The 15,197-nt window shown below is 40.6% G+C and overlaps 1 protein-coding gene across 2 annotated transcripts in view; it reads right to left on the minus strand.

Moving 5' to 3' along the window:
- Nucleotides 1–3,206: 3,206 nt before the first annotated feature.
- Nucleotides 3,207–15,197, minus strand: part of LOC130920838 (E3 ubiquitin-protein ligase SMURF2-like) — a 161,334-nt gene continuing 149,343 nt past the window's right edge. For both annotated transcript variants that reach the window (XM_057844319.1, XM_057844318.1), the window contains exons 17-20: nucleotides 14,596–14,716; nucleotides 14,316–14,517; nucleotides 14,071–14,146; nucleotides 3,207–7,496 (exon numbers count right to left, since the gene is read on the minus strand). In XM_057844319.1, coding sequence (XP_057700302.1) covers nucleotides 7,397–7,496; nucleotides 14,071–14,146; nucleotides 14,316–14,517; nucleotides 14,596–14,716 — 499 coding nt within the window. In that variant the 3' untranslated portion in view covers nucleotides 3,207–7,396. The remainder of the gene's footprint in view (nucleotides 7,497–14,070; nucleotides 14,147–14,315; nucleotides 14,518–14,595; nucleotides 14,717–15,197) is intronic.

Below are 15,197 nucleotides of genomic sequence, written 5' to 3' on the forward strand. Positions count from 1 at the left end.
CTCTGGATGAACTGCAGAGATCTACAGCTGAGGTGGGAGAGTCTGTCCATAGGACAACAATCAGTCGTACACTGCACAAATCTGGCCTTTATGGAAGAGTGGCAAGAAGAAAGCCATTTCTCAAAGATATCCATAAAAAGTCTCGTTTAAAGTTTGCCACAAGCCACCTGGGAGACACACCAAACATGTGGAAGAAGGTGCTCTGGTCAGATGAAACCAAAATTGAACTTTTTGGCCACAATGCAAAACGATATGTTTGGCGTAAAAGCAACACAGCTCATCACCCTGAACACACCATCCCCACTGTCAAACATGGTGGTGGCAGCATCATGGTTTGGGCCTGCTTTTCTTCAGCAGGGACAGGGAAGATGGTTAAAATTGACGGGAAGATGGATGCAGCCAAATACAGGAACATTCTGGAAGAAAACCTGTTGGTATCTGCACAAGATCTGAGACTGGGACGGAGATTTATCTTCCAACAGGACAATGATCCAAAACAAAGCCAAATCTACAATGGAATGGTTCAAAAATAAACATATCCAGGTGTTAGAATGGCCAAGTCAAAGTCCAGACCTGAATCCAATCGAGAATCTGTGGAAAGAGCTGAAGACTGCTGTTCACAAACACTCTCCATCCAACCTCACTGAGCTCGAGCTGTTTTGCAAGGAAGAATGGGCAAGAATGTCAGTCTCTCGATGTGCAAAACTGATAGAAACATACCCCAAGCGACTTGCAGCTGTAATTGGAGCAAAAGGTGGCGCTACAAAGTATTAACGCCAGGGGGCCGAATAATATTGCACGCCCCACTTTTCAGTTTTTTATTTGTTAAAAAAGTTTAAATTATCCAATAAATTTTGTTCCACTTCACGATTGTGTCCCACTTGTTGTTGATTCTTGACAAAAAATTAAAATTTTATATCTTTATGTTTGAAGCCTGAAATGTGGCGAAAGGTTGCAAGGTTCAAGGGGGCCGAATACTTTTGCAAGGCACTGTATGAATTGCTCAATTAGGCACCTCATTTCTTACTCATTTTGTCAACGTTTGACTTTTCATTTGGCTTGCGTGGGGAAACCTTGTTTTAATGTCGGGTGGGGTGAAGAGGTTTGGAGTAGGTCTGACATCACTTACTTGCTAAAGTGCTTGACAGTGACAAGTGAAAATAAACATCTGTCTGCAGCGGCGGACACTTTGCAACATGTGAAGGGACCGATTGAATAAGAGCGGTGAGAAAAGCCAAGTCGTCAAAGTGGAACACCCTTAAAAGTGGTAGAATGTGGAATTGAAGGCACTCTTTTAACTCATTGGTTGCCATTGACGGCGCTAGACGTCCGATCTTTTTCGATCAGTCTAAATGGATTGCACCTCAATGGCATTGAAAGATGAGTCCCGATTAATGAAAGGGTTAACGGGACAGATAACAGCTTTATCATGTGAATCCTAGTGGAAAAAACACGCCGAATTGCATTTTTTTGAGTTGGAATAGTGAAGAAAGATGTCAAGAAAAAACTAAGTGGTTACCTGACATAAAGCCGGACATTAATTTAGCCAAACAAATGAGTACCATTAACCCCTTGATGCCTGAGTTTAGGTTTGACAAATATACAGTAAAAAAAGCATTGGCGCAAGTACATAAAATGGTAATAATAATCGTAATTACATGGAAAAATACAACTAAACCATAGACTTCACCATCAGTTGACGGTAGAGATGTCCCGATCGATCAGCATCCCAATCGATCGGGTCCGATCACGTCATTTTCAAAGTATCGGAATCGGCAAAAAAATATTGGACATGCCTTTTTTTTAATATATATTTTTATTAAATCGTTTTCTAATTGTATTTAACGTTACAGACATAATGCGTTACACTCTTCCAGAGTCTTTAAGCTTAAGGTAGGGTTATCAAATTTATCGCGTTAACGGCGAGAATTAATATTTTTTACATTTATCACGTTACAATATTTAACGCATGCGCTGCACGACCCACTCACGCATTGTCGCGTTCAATCTATAATGGCGCCGTTTTTCCCCTACAGTATATAGAGCTAAAAGGCAGCGTAAAATGAGTAGAGTACATTTTGGCAGTCTTTGGAGCCTTTTTTTTTTTTTTTAATGGCTAAAGCCTTACAATCCCACTCCCAGCGATTAGAATAATCGTGGGAAGCAATGTGGGGAAGAAAGGTAGTAGATGATCTTTTTCTTAACACCCTATGTTATTTCCCAACGCAGAGAAGATATATCAATTGGTACCACGACGCACAGTCATGCTTGTACTTCCCATCATGCATTTGGGCAGAAGTTAAATGGCTACAGTATCATTTACTGAAAGCTCAACAAATACAAGTCACAAGTCTTTCTATCCGTGGATCCCTCTCACAGAAAGAATGTTAATAATGTGAATGCCATCTTGAGGATTTATTGTCATAGTAAACAAGTACAGTACTTATGTACTGTATGTTGAATGTATATATTTGTCCGAGTTTTATTCATTTTTTACTTAATGCATTGCCAAAATGTATATGATCGGGAAAAATTATCGGGAATGATTGGAATTGAATCGGGAGCAAAAAAAAAAAAAATGCAATCGGATCGGGAAATATCGGGATCGGCAGATACTCAAACTAAAATGATCGGGATCGGATCGGGAGCAAAAAAACATGATCGGAACAACCCTAGTTGACGGGAAACGAGGTGCGGGGCCACTCCGTAGGGGGCCTATTTTCAAAAACTTAACATTCAAATATTTTCAAAACCAAAGCCGCTAGCGACTTAAAACCAAAATGGGCACCTCCTTTAGGCATATATGAGTCTCCATGAGCAGCGGCAACAAAAAATTCAAAGTCATTCCCGAATGAATTATTTTTCATATAAGTAGTGCTGCAACGATTAATCGATTAACTCGAGTAATTCGGTTAGAAAAAAAGATTCAAATTCAATTTTGCTGCTTCGAGTATTCGTTTAATTCGAGTGGCGTTGTAATGATGTGTTTTGAAAGTGCTTGCATTCAGTGGTATTGATTTGGGTGGATTCACTGCCCTCTAGTGGCAACAGAGAATATGACATAGCTCATTTCACTTTTTTTTTGCACATTTTTTTCCATGCATTTGTAATTTAGTTTATAGGTATATTTAGCAGTTTTTTGTGTTTGAACCATTTGTTAGGAACATTGTATATTTAAAAAAAAAAAAAAAAAAAAAAAAAAAAAAAACCTTAGCGTTTTATAGCATATAAGCTAGCGGACTTTTTCTATGTAAGTTAGCCAATTGTTCTTTTGTTGCATTTACATCCTCATTTATTTTTTTCTACCGTTTGAGACTCACCACAGGGATTTTAAATTTTTATGTTCCTTTTCCAATTACTCGAATTAACTAGTTCATCGATGAATTGACTACTAAAATAATCGATAGCTGCAGCCCTACATATAAGCATAACAAAACTTGAAATGGCTATAAAATTCTCATTTTTGACGCTAGATGCACAAAAATCACCCAGTGCAGAGATAATCACCCATATTTTCGGGACCAATAGCAATATTTAACATATCATGCAATGATATGTTAAATATTGATATGCACCTTTTTTGGTGCAATTTTGATTACCAACAGCTAATAAATCACTCAATTTTCACATCACAAACTTAATACTTGAGGAAAGCATGCAGAATCATCTTACATTTACTCAACAAAAGCAAATTTTGCATTTTTCTTTACACAATCACAACTTATTTAGGTTGAATTCTGAGGTCACTATTGCCTCAGCATGTCTTGCCGGCTATTTGGCCCTCGTCATTTTTAGATTGAAATGTTACATGAAATAAAACATGTAAAAAGTTTTTTGTAGCGAAGAAATGTCTAAATTACTAAATTTTTGCCCAAAAACGGGCAGTTGGCCGAAAATGACCTGATTATTTCAATGTAAAGCTCCGCTATTGTGTATGGATACAAAATCCAGCATGGCACCCATCACAAAACAGATTTTTAAAAGTTGAAAATTCATGTAAATAAATGCGTAAATCCCGGAATTTCTATGCCTATGATTGTAAAACAGTCTAGATTCTTGGTTAAAAGCAAAAAAACGGGCAGCTCTCATTCTTTTTATGTAAATATTTCAATTTAAAGCTACGCTAATTTTTTCCTTCATTTTTTTCCGTGAATGGTGCAATTTTATATAATAATTACCTTGACTCCTCGACCAAATCACTCTCAAGACTCTCCTGCCAGCTCGTATGCACTAAAACTTCCGTCCTGTTTCCACATAAATCCGGCGTTAGAATGCAGCGTTGGAATTTATTGCAGTGAAAACCTTTACAACGCTCTGCCTGGCTCGGCCCCCTAAGGGAAGCCGTGGCGCAATGTATGTAGGAGTTGTCTCGCCAACTGATTGTGAAGCCTATGCTTAAACTAAAAAAAAAAAACTAAAAAGAGCAAAATAACATATATTTATATATAATATATATATATTTAAAACATTTTTTTCCATTTTTGATTATTTTTAAAATGTTTTTCCTTTTTTTATTATGTTTAAGGATTTTCTCATTTTTCGCTGTATATTTCTATGTAAATTATTTATATAGAGTGATCCCTCGTTTTTCGCGGTTAATGGGGACCAGAACCCGCCGCCATAAGTCAAAAACGCGAAGTAGCCCCCGCCACCCCCAGTTTTTTTGTGTGTGTGTGTGTGTGTGTGTGTGTGTGTGTGTTCAATGCATTTATTAAGATTTAGCATTGGAAGGAGATGCATATAATACATGTTTTTCAGTGTTTTTCCCTAAAATATAATTTAAAAAAAAAAAAACCTTATGTAGCTATATATTAAATGTTTTTTAAACACTTAGAATGTAATAATTATGATAGGTTTTAAACATAGGGTCCCACCAAATTATTTTTAAACAAGAATAAAGTAGAAAAATGCATGGCTTTATTAAATAATTCATTGAGTGAGTCCACTCAGTTCCGCTCAAGCTGCTCACTTACACACAATGAGTTGCCCCAGCAACTGCTTAACAAGTTAAACGATGATTGACGCATGTGGCGCTTTGAAGTTCGTGTCTGGCAAGATCAAACCCAAATGTCAGTCAATCATCGTTAACTTCAATAAGCAACTGCAGTGCACTGCCTGACCAACAAAGAGCAGCAGGAGGGAGAGTGAAACTACGTGATCGGTTTGTGACAGCTCATCTGTATTTACAGTGCCCTCCATAATTGTTGGCACCCCTCAAAAAGATATGTTTTTTAGCTTCTAATAATTTGTTTTTTATTCAAATAATATGGGACCTTAATGGAAAAAAAAAAAGAAAAATCCAACCTTCAATACAATTGCATTCATTCAGTGGGGGAAAAATGCCACATAAAGAAAAAATTATTTGACATCAAATAATGTGTGTCACAATTATAGCACCCCTGGTGTTAATACTTTGTACACCCCCATTGGCCAACAAAACAAGGTCTGGCGACGGAGATGGCCATGGGAGGAGCTTGATTTGGTGTCTGGTGAACCATTTCTGTGTAGATTTGGCCATATGTTTAGGGTCATTGTCTTGCTGAAAGACCCAGTGACGAGCAATCTTCAGCTTTCGGGCAGAGGGCAACAGATTTTGATTTAAAATGTCCTGGTATTTCAAAGCATTCATGATGCCATGCACCCTAACAAGGTTCCCAGGGCCTTTGGAAGCGAAACAGCCCCACAGCATCACTGACCCACCCCCATACTTCACAGTGGGTATGAGGTGCTTTTCAGCGTGCGCCTCTTTCGTGGTACGCCAGACCCACTTAGAGTGTTTGTTGCCAAAAAGCTCAATCTTGGTCTCATCTGACCAAAGCACACGGACCCAGTTGAAGCCTGGGACCGTGTGTATTTTTGTGTGAGACCAAGATTGAGCTTTTTATTAAAATATTAAAACACATCTTTTTCAGGGGTGCCAATAATTATGGGGGGCACTGTATTTATTTTAAATTGAAAAAAATTTGCGATGGACTGGGGCCGCGGAGTTGTGAAGCGCGAAGTAGTGAGGGATCAGTGCAGTATTTTTTGGATTGCATACTATTGTTATGTACTTCTTATTCCTCCAATGATTTATTCATTTTATATTAAATGTGAATCCAGGCTTCAAGTGGTTAACACCCATTTTCCCGTGCTGGAGTCTATCAGTGTGTGGGTATAACTAACATCACAAAAAGGCCGTGAACATATGCAATATCATTTTTTATGTTAAAACAAGAAGGGAAAAAAAAAGTCTTTAATTAATCTTAATCACGTTTGAGTCCGCATAGTAATATCAGTTCTAAAAAGAAAAAGACTTCATTCGAAAGGATTTTCGCGGAGGAATGAATCAAATTAAAAACCGAACAAGATAGCATCAAGTATACATCTTTGTTAGACAAATGGTGATTTAAGAGGCCTACAACTCCAAAAATCTTTTTGAAAAATGTTTAGCGGTCCTGATTTTTTTTTCCCACCTTGGACTGATTTCAAGTGAAGACCAAGTGTTGTTCAAATGTTCCGTGATTGGAATGCAACCTAGATTTAAAATGCTAATTAATAATAGTAAGTAACGTGTTAAAGTCCCACCCCTCATTTTGCCAATTTTGTTATTTGCATACTTTAATACTCAACAGTCTTTTACATAATGTTCAATTATATTGGTATTGTCTCCCTCTTTAAGTGTGTTCAACTTTGGAGATTCTACTGTAAAGTATCAAGAAAAAAAGAAAAAGCTATGAATCTTTGCATTGGAACATGGGTTTTGATGCGCACACATACACAAAACATCTCCCCCAGAGTAAAAACAAAACATAGCAAAATCCAAAAACAATATATTAGCTTTTTTAGGGCTGCTCTTCAAATGGATTGCCATTGACAGTGATAGAAATCCGACCTGCGGCACAAGAGCTGCACGTGGCTCTTTTCATCCTCCTGTTGTGAATTTAAATGAGTTTATCACTCGATAGATGTCCGATCCATTTTGACCCAGAGGGCTAACTCCCTTAATCGCCCACCATGTCAAACCGGAATGGACGTCAATCGCAGTCAATGGCAGCCAAAGATTTAAAAGTGGACTTTTTAAATCAATGTGAACCTCTCTCACATTCACACACGCGCTATTGGACTGAGGTAGGATGAAGGTGCGGCTCGTGGCGAGCGTGGGCAAGAAGCGGCTACCTGAAGACGACGCAGGAGCGTGACGCGTGCGTGCCGAGCAACGCTCGCGCCGCTCTCGACAAATGTCTGGAAGGAGTTTTAAGAACCTGCTCTCGGCGTTGCTACGACACAAAGAAATGCTGGACAATGTGGCGGTCTGGTCTGGTCTGAGACGGGAAGAAAAAGAGGAAGACTGCAGGGTGCTCAGTTACGGAGGGCTTAGTAAAAGTCCAACAAGCGCGCGGAGGAGGGGTGCGCCTCATTCCACTGCGAAGCCGCACGTCTCCTCGATGGCGGTCAGCAGCTTGTCGTACAGCTTGTCGTAACTCTCGTAGGGCGGAATGTCGATACGGTTGAAGCTGGAGAGAAGAGAAATCATATGTACACTTAGAGACTAAAGACTAGGATTTAAAGTAGTTTATAGTTTATTTAAATTAAAAAAAAAAAAAAATCACCAATACAGATTGCTTGGACTACAATACGATATTCGCCGCCATTACCAAGTCTGTTTACGGCATACAGTGGGGCAAATAAGTATTTAGTCAACCACTAATTGCGCAAATTCTCCCACTTGAAAATATAAGAGGCCTGTAATTGTCAACCTCAACCATGAGAGACAGAATGTGGTAAAAAGACCCCCAAAAAAAATCACATTGTTTGATTTTTAAAGAATTTATTTGCAAATCATGTTGGAAAATAAATATTTGGTCAATGCCAAAAGTTCATCTCAATACTTTATTATGTACACTTTGTTGGCAATAACGGAGGCCAAACATTTTCTGTAACTCTTCACAAGCTTTTCACACACTTGCCACGTTTACATGGAGCCAAATATTCCAATTACAATCGGAATATTTGTTCAAACCGAATAAATGTGTTCCAAATAAACACCTCATTCGGAATGAACAGGCCCAAACCGAATGGAATTTCATTCCGATTCACAGGGGTGGAATATTCCTTTTCCCAAACCGATTAGAAGTAAAATTATATCATGTAAACAGGGAAGCGGAATGGTGTCTGGTTGCGTTCTTTCTGCGCATGCTCCATACTGGCGTGGTGACGTCCCTCGGTGACGTAAGTAACGTCACTTGCAACATGGCTTCCAAGCACACGCACAGCGCACCCACACAACTTTTTAAATGAACGGCGTATCATTCTGAAGTTTTGTTTCCACTCGAAAAGTTAAAACAGCAGCTGATCTGACGATCGATCTCCATGTTTTGCAACGTGACGCTTTGTTTTGATTAATCTGCGCATGTCAGACGGCAGTTGTCAAACGTCCTTTCGGAATAAAGGCAGTCACATGTAAACGCTGGATCGGAATAGATGAAGTGACATGTAAACAGCTGATGTGAAATTTCCATTCGGAATGATTTGAATCGGTATGAATAAAAGTCAGCATGTAAACGTGGCTACTGTTGCTGGTAGTTTGGCCCATTCCTCCATGCAGATCTCCTCTAGAGCAGTGATGTTTTGGGGCTGTCGTTTGGCAACACGGACTTTCAACTCCCTCCACAGATTTTCTATAGGGTTGAGATCTGGAGACTGGCTAGGCCATTCCAGGACCTTGAAATGCTTCTTACTAAGCCACTCCTTTGTTGCCATGGCTGTGTGTTTGGGATCATTGTCATGCTGAAAGACCCAGCCACGTCTCATCTTCAATGCCCTTGCTGATGGAAGGAGATTTTTACTTGGCCCCATTCATTCTTTCCTTTACACCAGGGGTGTCCAAACGTTTTGCAAAGGGGGCCAGATTTGGTGTGGTAAAAATGTGGGGGGCCGACCTTGGCTGACGTCCTTTACGTAGAACAATATATTTAAGCAAATTTTAGCAAGCTATTCCTTGTGTCACATTTGCTTTATTAGTTGTTTTTATTCATAAATTCAACAATCCCGCAACTAGCCTTTGTGGCGTTCTCTTGACTCTCGGGCTCTTGTGAAATACTACTGCTGTAAAATTAAACTAGCTTCAAGTTCCCTCAATGTCTCGCTATGTGTCTTCCCTGTAATCTTGTCGAACATGTTAGCGTCTCCTTTTTGGTAATATCGCCTCACATTGAACTCTTTAAAAGCAGCGACTGTCTCTTTGCAAATGAGGCAGACACAGTTGTTGCATATTTTAGTGAAGAAATAGTCCAATTTCCACCTAACGTCGGCCATCGGCAACTTTTTTTTGTTGACTGACACGGGGTAATGTTGCTTAGAGTGCCGCTGCCTTTTAGTGGTTAAATGAGGAGCAGCATTTAGTGTGCAAGCTACTTCATATGCTGGTAGCAGTACTGCTGACCAATTTATCAAGTCTGTGTGCGGGCCAAACGTTCTTGATTTTATGACAGAGGCTGGGGGCCGGATGAGATTTGACCAAGCGCCGCATTTGGCCCCCGGGCCGGACTTTGGACATGTCTGCTTTACACAGATCAGTCGTCCTGGTCCCTTTGTAGAAAAACAGCCACAAAGCATGACGTTTCCACCCCCATGCTTCACAGTGGGTATGGTGTTTTCCGGATGCAATTCAGTATTCCTTCTCCTCCAAACACGAGAACCTGTGTTTCTACCAAAAAGTTCTATTTTGGTTTCATCTGACCACAGGCATGAAAATGGGTCAGGGGTTAAAAAGGTGAGAAGGGTGTGGAGGAAATATGTTCCAGTACACTGTACACCCCAACAAAATATTGAGCTCTGTCAACCCACACTGTGTTTCAGCAGGGCCGTGCAGAGACCGGTGGAGGGGCGGGTGCTCGTAGATCAAAAGGGGCACATGAACAAGTATTTAATACACATTAAAACAACATAACTTCAATTTTAACCAGCTTTAGATAATAATTGGCTGCGACTGTGACATACTTTAATTGGGAGGGGGCAACAGTGAATAGAAATCATAACTGTCATCAACACTTTCTGGCTGTGACTCAGTCAGTCTGCCTCTTTTCTTCCTTCAACCTCTGCATCAAAATTTCCTTCCTCAACTTGTTCATCTGAGAACAAACAAACCACATCAGATGGTCACTGAGCCATCAACAGCACAGTTTTCTCAAAACTATTATTTCATTATTATCCATACTTAACAACTCTAGAACCTAATGATTAATAAAGCAATGACATAAAATCTTATAGAAAAATAACATTGTAATTGCGTTTATAATTGTATTTAATACCCGACTATCCTTGCAAACTTGTTCTTACTAGGTATGCTATTCACCCAGCTGATGAGGTATCCACTGCCTTTAGCAGCCTCATCCAACTCCTTTTTTTATCCCTCAATCTCCTTTCCCTAAGAGGCATGTCTATGTAATGAAATATAAATATTAAAAAAAAACAACAACAACAACAACAACCAAAAAAAAAAAAGACTCCCCGGTGGCTTTTAGTTTTAAAGCTTTCTTAATTTCTTTCTCTCAATAACGATGGAGGTAGATTTGTGTTTTTATTATTCAATCAAAAAACAAAGTTACTTCTATCAAAAACAAAGTTGCTTCAATCAAAATACAGTATATACTTTTAATCCCAAAAAAGTCACTTCAATAAAAAAAATTGTTTTTGATAGCAAAAATAAATTTGAGACAAAAAAGCATTTGAAAACTATTTTTCTTGATTGAAACAAATGTTTCCTTTGAAGTAATGTTGTTTTGTGTTTGGGCCACATTTTGGCTAGGACATTTGTGTCTTTATTATTCAATCAAATAAGTTGCTTCAAACAAAAAAATATATATAAAAAGAAAAACTTTGCACATGTGTCAATCACCGTTTAACAAAGCCTGAGAGGGTTTGAGTAGACTCACTATGAAGCATTTAATAAAGCCAAGCATTTTCTTACTACTTTATTCTTGTTTAAAAATAATTCGGTGGGGCAGTAACATGTTTAAAACTTATCATAATTCTTACATTTTGAAGTGCTTGAAAACCATTTATAAATGATACTTTGGTGAAAAAAGTGAAAAAACATGTCTTATATATATGTATCTTTTTTCCAATGTAAAATCTGAATAAATACATTGAGCACGCACAAAAAAATGGAGAGGGGGGGCGCTACTTCGCGGTTTTCACTTATTGCGGCGGGTTCTGGTCCCCATTAACCGCGAAAAACGAGGGATCCCTGTATTTCTGAAAAGCTTTAAGAAGCAAGAGTCATTCCTACCACTCGTCGGGCCGGTGTTGTGCCGACACCGGCCGTCAGCTCAAGTCCCAGCCGAAAATAACGCGTCTCAGGCGAACAACGGGAGCGATACGAGGCGCCCCCCTCCATCCAAGAGCAGCCGCTTAATTTGACTCAACAGTGTGTTTCTTCATTTATATTACCGCTAAATACACAAGCTTGACGCCAATTTAACGGGAGCTATTTTTTTTCATGGGAGATTTGGCTAGCTCTGGCAGTGTTCAACGCAAGCTGCAACGAATGGCAGTAACTTTTTTATATCGCAAAATGTGAAAACGATTGAAACCATTACTCACCAAATTCAATCTGCTGGCAAATACAGGCAAGTGTGTATGCTGCACTCTGGTCTGCCCCGGTGTGGGTGAGGCCTGCTTTTTGTTTTCGCAGCTTTGCGAGCCAACCAAAGGCTCTCCGAGCACTCCATGTACCCGTATGGAGTGCGCGCGTTTGGAATAATGGAACGCAGCTTGGGCCGATGATTGGTTCTCGTCAGCGAAGCATCTAGAAGGATTTGCTGACTGTCCAAGTTGTCACTTTTTTAAAGAACCGATTTCTTAAGTGCTCAGTTTACGTACTAAGTTAATCACATGATAATAATAATAATAATAATTAAATAAAACCTCCCGACCCCCCCCCCCCCCCCCTCCCAAAAAGAATTTCTCCTCGGATCTACGCAATTCACGTAGGTCGCCCTTTTTGACTTCAAAACGGCGAATTTTGCCGAAAGGTGAGAGATTTTCATGCCTGTGACCATAACACATTCTCCCAGTCCTCTTCTGGATCATCCAAATGCTCTTTAGCGAACCAGAGACGGACCTGGACGTGTACTGGCTTCAGCAGGGGGACACATCTGGCAGTGCAGGATTTGAGTCCCTGGCGGCGCATTGTGTTACTGATAGTAGCCTTTGTTACTGTAGTCCCAGTCTCTGTAGGTCATTCACTAGGTCCCCCCGTGTGGTTCTGGGATTTTTGCTCACCGTTCTTGTTATCATTTTGACGCCACAGGCTGAGATCTTGCATGGAGCCCCAGATCGAGGGAGATTATCAGTGGTCTTGTATGTCTCCCATTTTCTAATAATTGCTCCCACAGTTGATTTCTTTACACCAAGCGTTTTACCTATTGCAGATTCAGTCTTCCCAGCCTGGTGCAGGTCTACAATTTTGTCTCTGGTGTCCTTCGACAGCTCTTTGGTCTTGGCCATAGTGGAGTTTGGAGTGTGACTGACTGAGTTTGTGGACAGGTGTCTTTTATACCGATAATGAGTTAAATAATTACAGGTACAGGTTACATTAATACAGGTAACGAGTGGATCCTCTTTAGACCTCGTTAGAAGAAGTTAGACCTCTTTGACAGCCAGAACACTCCGCTCTCAGAATGCAGGTCTATTGGTAGTTCCCGGGGTTTCTAAAAGTACTGTCGGAGCTACAGCCTTTAGCCACCAAGCCCGTTTTATGGAATTAGCTTCCAGCTAATATTAAAGAAGCCGAGACAGTCTGCACATTTAAGATTAGATTAAAAACGTTCCTATTGGACAAAGCTTATGATCAGGCTAGTTGAAGTCGGAGTAGACTCACAGTTTAGTCTAAGCTGCACTAGAAGCTATAATGCTGGGGGAAGTACAGCCACTGATTTCTATCTCCTTTTTCTCACTCTACCATTTGTCTTAATTTGTTTCTATTTTCCAATGTTAATATCTAGTTGTCTAGTCTCTTCATCACTAGTCACCCGGTGTCCCCTTTCACCCCTCCCCTCTGGGGAGGGGCTATTTTTCATTTGCAGCCTCCTGACTGTCCGGACCCCTGGCTGGATGGACGTCCTCGTTGCTACCTCCGTCTCACCTGGCTAGATGGACCTCTTCTTGTTCCTTTACTCCACTGCATCTTTACGGACTGTAACTTCGCCTGCTAATTCCCATTAGCAGTCCTGGGGCTTCATGGCTATCCGTCCTGGGAGTGGATCTCTCCTGACTGTGGTACTCCCCAAGGTTTCTCATTTTCTCCCAAAGACTCTGGAGTTTTTGGAGTTTTTCCTTGCCGACATGGAGGGTCTAAGGATGGGGGATACCCAGGACTTGAACTTTATTTATTCATCTTTGTTGCTTCATTTGCTGTTTCTGATTGTGTATCATATTGCCTCTGCAAAGCCCTTTGAGACAACCTTGTTGTGATCCAAGGCTATACAAATAAAATTGAATTGAATTGAATTAGAAATCTTGCTTGTTTGTAGGTGACCAAATACTTATTTTCACTGTAATTTGGAAATAAATTCTTTAAAAAAATCAAACAATGTGATCTTATTTTTCCACATTCTGTCTGTCATGGTTGAGGTCTACCCATGTTGACAATTACAGACCTCTCTAATCTTTTCAAGTGTGAGAACTTGCACAATTGGTGGTTGACTAAATACTCATTTGCCCCACTGTCTAGCAATAGAACAGAATTTTCTGTGGGCCTTGCAAAATCAGTCAAAATCCAGTAAAACGGCCGGGAGCGATGGGCCTTGCTCTGCTGAAAATGGCTGGGAATGAATGAGTTAAACTCGACAGATTTGCCCCTTCAAAATGATCCCCCAGTCTACCGTAATGGAAGACGGAAATATCAGAATATTTACTGTTAAGAGTCTATGTCTCCACACGGTTCTAATATTTGTCACTTCATTTGATATATATTATTTCGGCATACTTAATTACTTAACGCATACTCAAACGTTAATATAGTCACAGTAACCGGATGTGAGCGCAATGATGACAAGCATATGTGTGTATTTGTGTGAGACAAACCAGGTGTGGGCTTTGGGCAAATTGTTTGTGTTGGCATCAATCTGATGAATGGTGAAAAGTCGAGGCCCCGCCGCACCTGCAGGCAAAAACACAGAGAAAGCAAACAAGCTTGAGCAAATGTTTCACCTTTTCACATGTTACATTTCTTCTTAGAAAAACAGCCAAGTCTCTGAAGTTTAACGATGAGGTCACGTTCTGTCCGCTCTGCGCCAGGACCCGACTTCTTGTGAGAGCAATCATTGTACCTTGTAGCGCCTTGAAACCTTGGAGGGGCACCCTGGACGAGCCGGTGACAAACTGCAGCAGGCGCGCCCTCCTCTCCTCATCGAACGACTCCACCGCCTTCCAGAACCACTTGACGATATTGCTGTCCGGTGTGCAGTGCTTGAGACGCGTGTTGGACTTCCAGTCGGAGACGTCGATCTTTCCCAGCCCGCACACGATCAACTAAAAGAGACGAAAATAAAACAATTAACAGAAAGGAAAGGCGCAACGGTAATGACGCTGAGGTCTTTGCTCTCGTACCTCGAGTTCCTTTTCGTCGAAGGATTTGAGCAGATGCTGTGGGATCACCTCATTAAAGCCTTTCTGCAGGGCCAAAAACTGGGCTTCGATGCCATGTAGGAAACGCCAATTCACATATAACCTGTTGGGTGTAAAACATTTCAATCAATTTCAAGATGATATAGTAATGATTCTTTGGATAATGATAGGATATTTGCCGATATTATTGAAGCCCCTTTCAGACTTATATCTCACTAAATTCCCGTGTAATGTGAGGGAAGAAGTCAGGTTTTGGTTAAATGGCATCCATCATAAATTCTCGTCCTCTTCGCCCTCACTGCCACCTTTGACACAATTTCCCATACAATCCTTCTCGACCGACTCTCCTCCATCGGTATCACCCACACACCCCTATCCTGGTTCACTTCCTACCTGTCAAACCGCACACGATTCGTTAAACTTGGCCCCCGTAAATCCAGTTCCCTCCCTGTCTCCGCTGGCATGCCCCAGGGCTCTGTCCTGGGGCCGCTCCTCTTCATCATCTACATTCTCCCCCTCGGTGCCATCTTCCGCAAACACAATAATCACTTTCACTGTTACGCGGATGACACCCAGCTTTACAT

This window comes from Corythoichthys intestinalis, chromosome 8 (assembly GCF_030265065.1).
Source record: "Corythoichthys intestinalis isolate RoL2023-P3 chromosome 8, ASM3026506v1, whole genome shotgun sequence".
In the NCBI taxonomy this organism is placed as follows: domain Eukaryota; kingdom Metazoa; phylum Chordata; class Actinopteri; order Syngnathiformes; family Syngnathidae; genus Corythoichthys; species Corythoichthys intestinalis.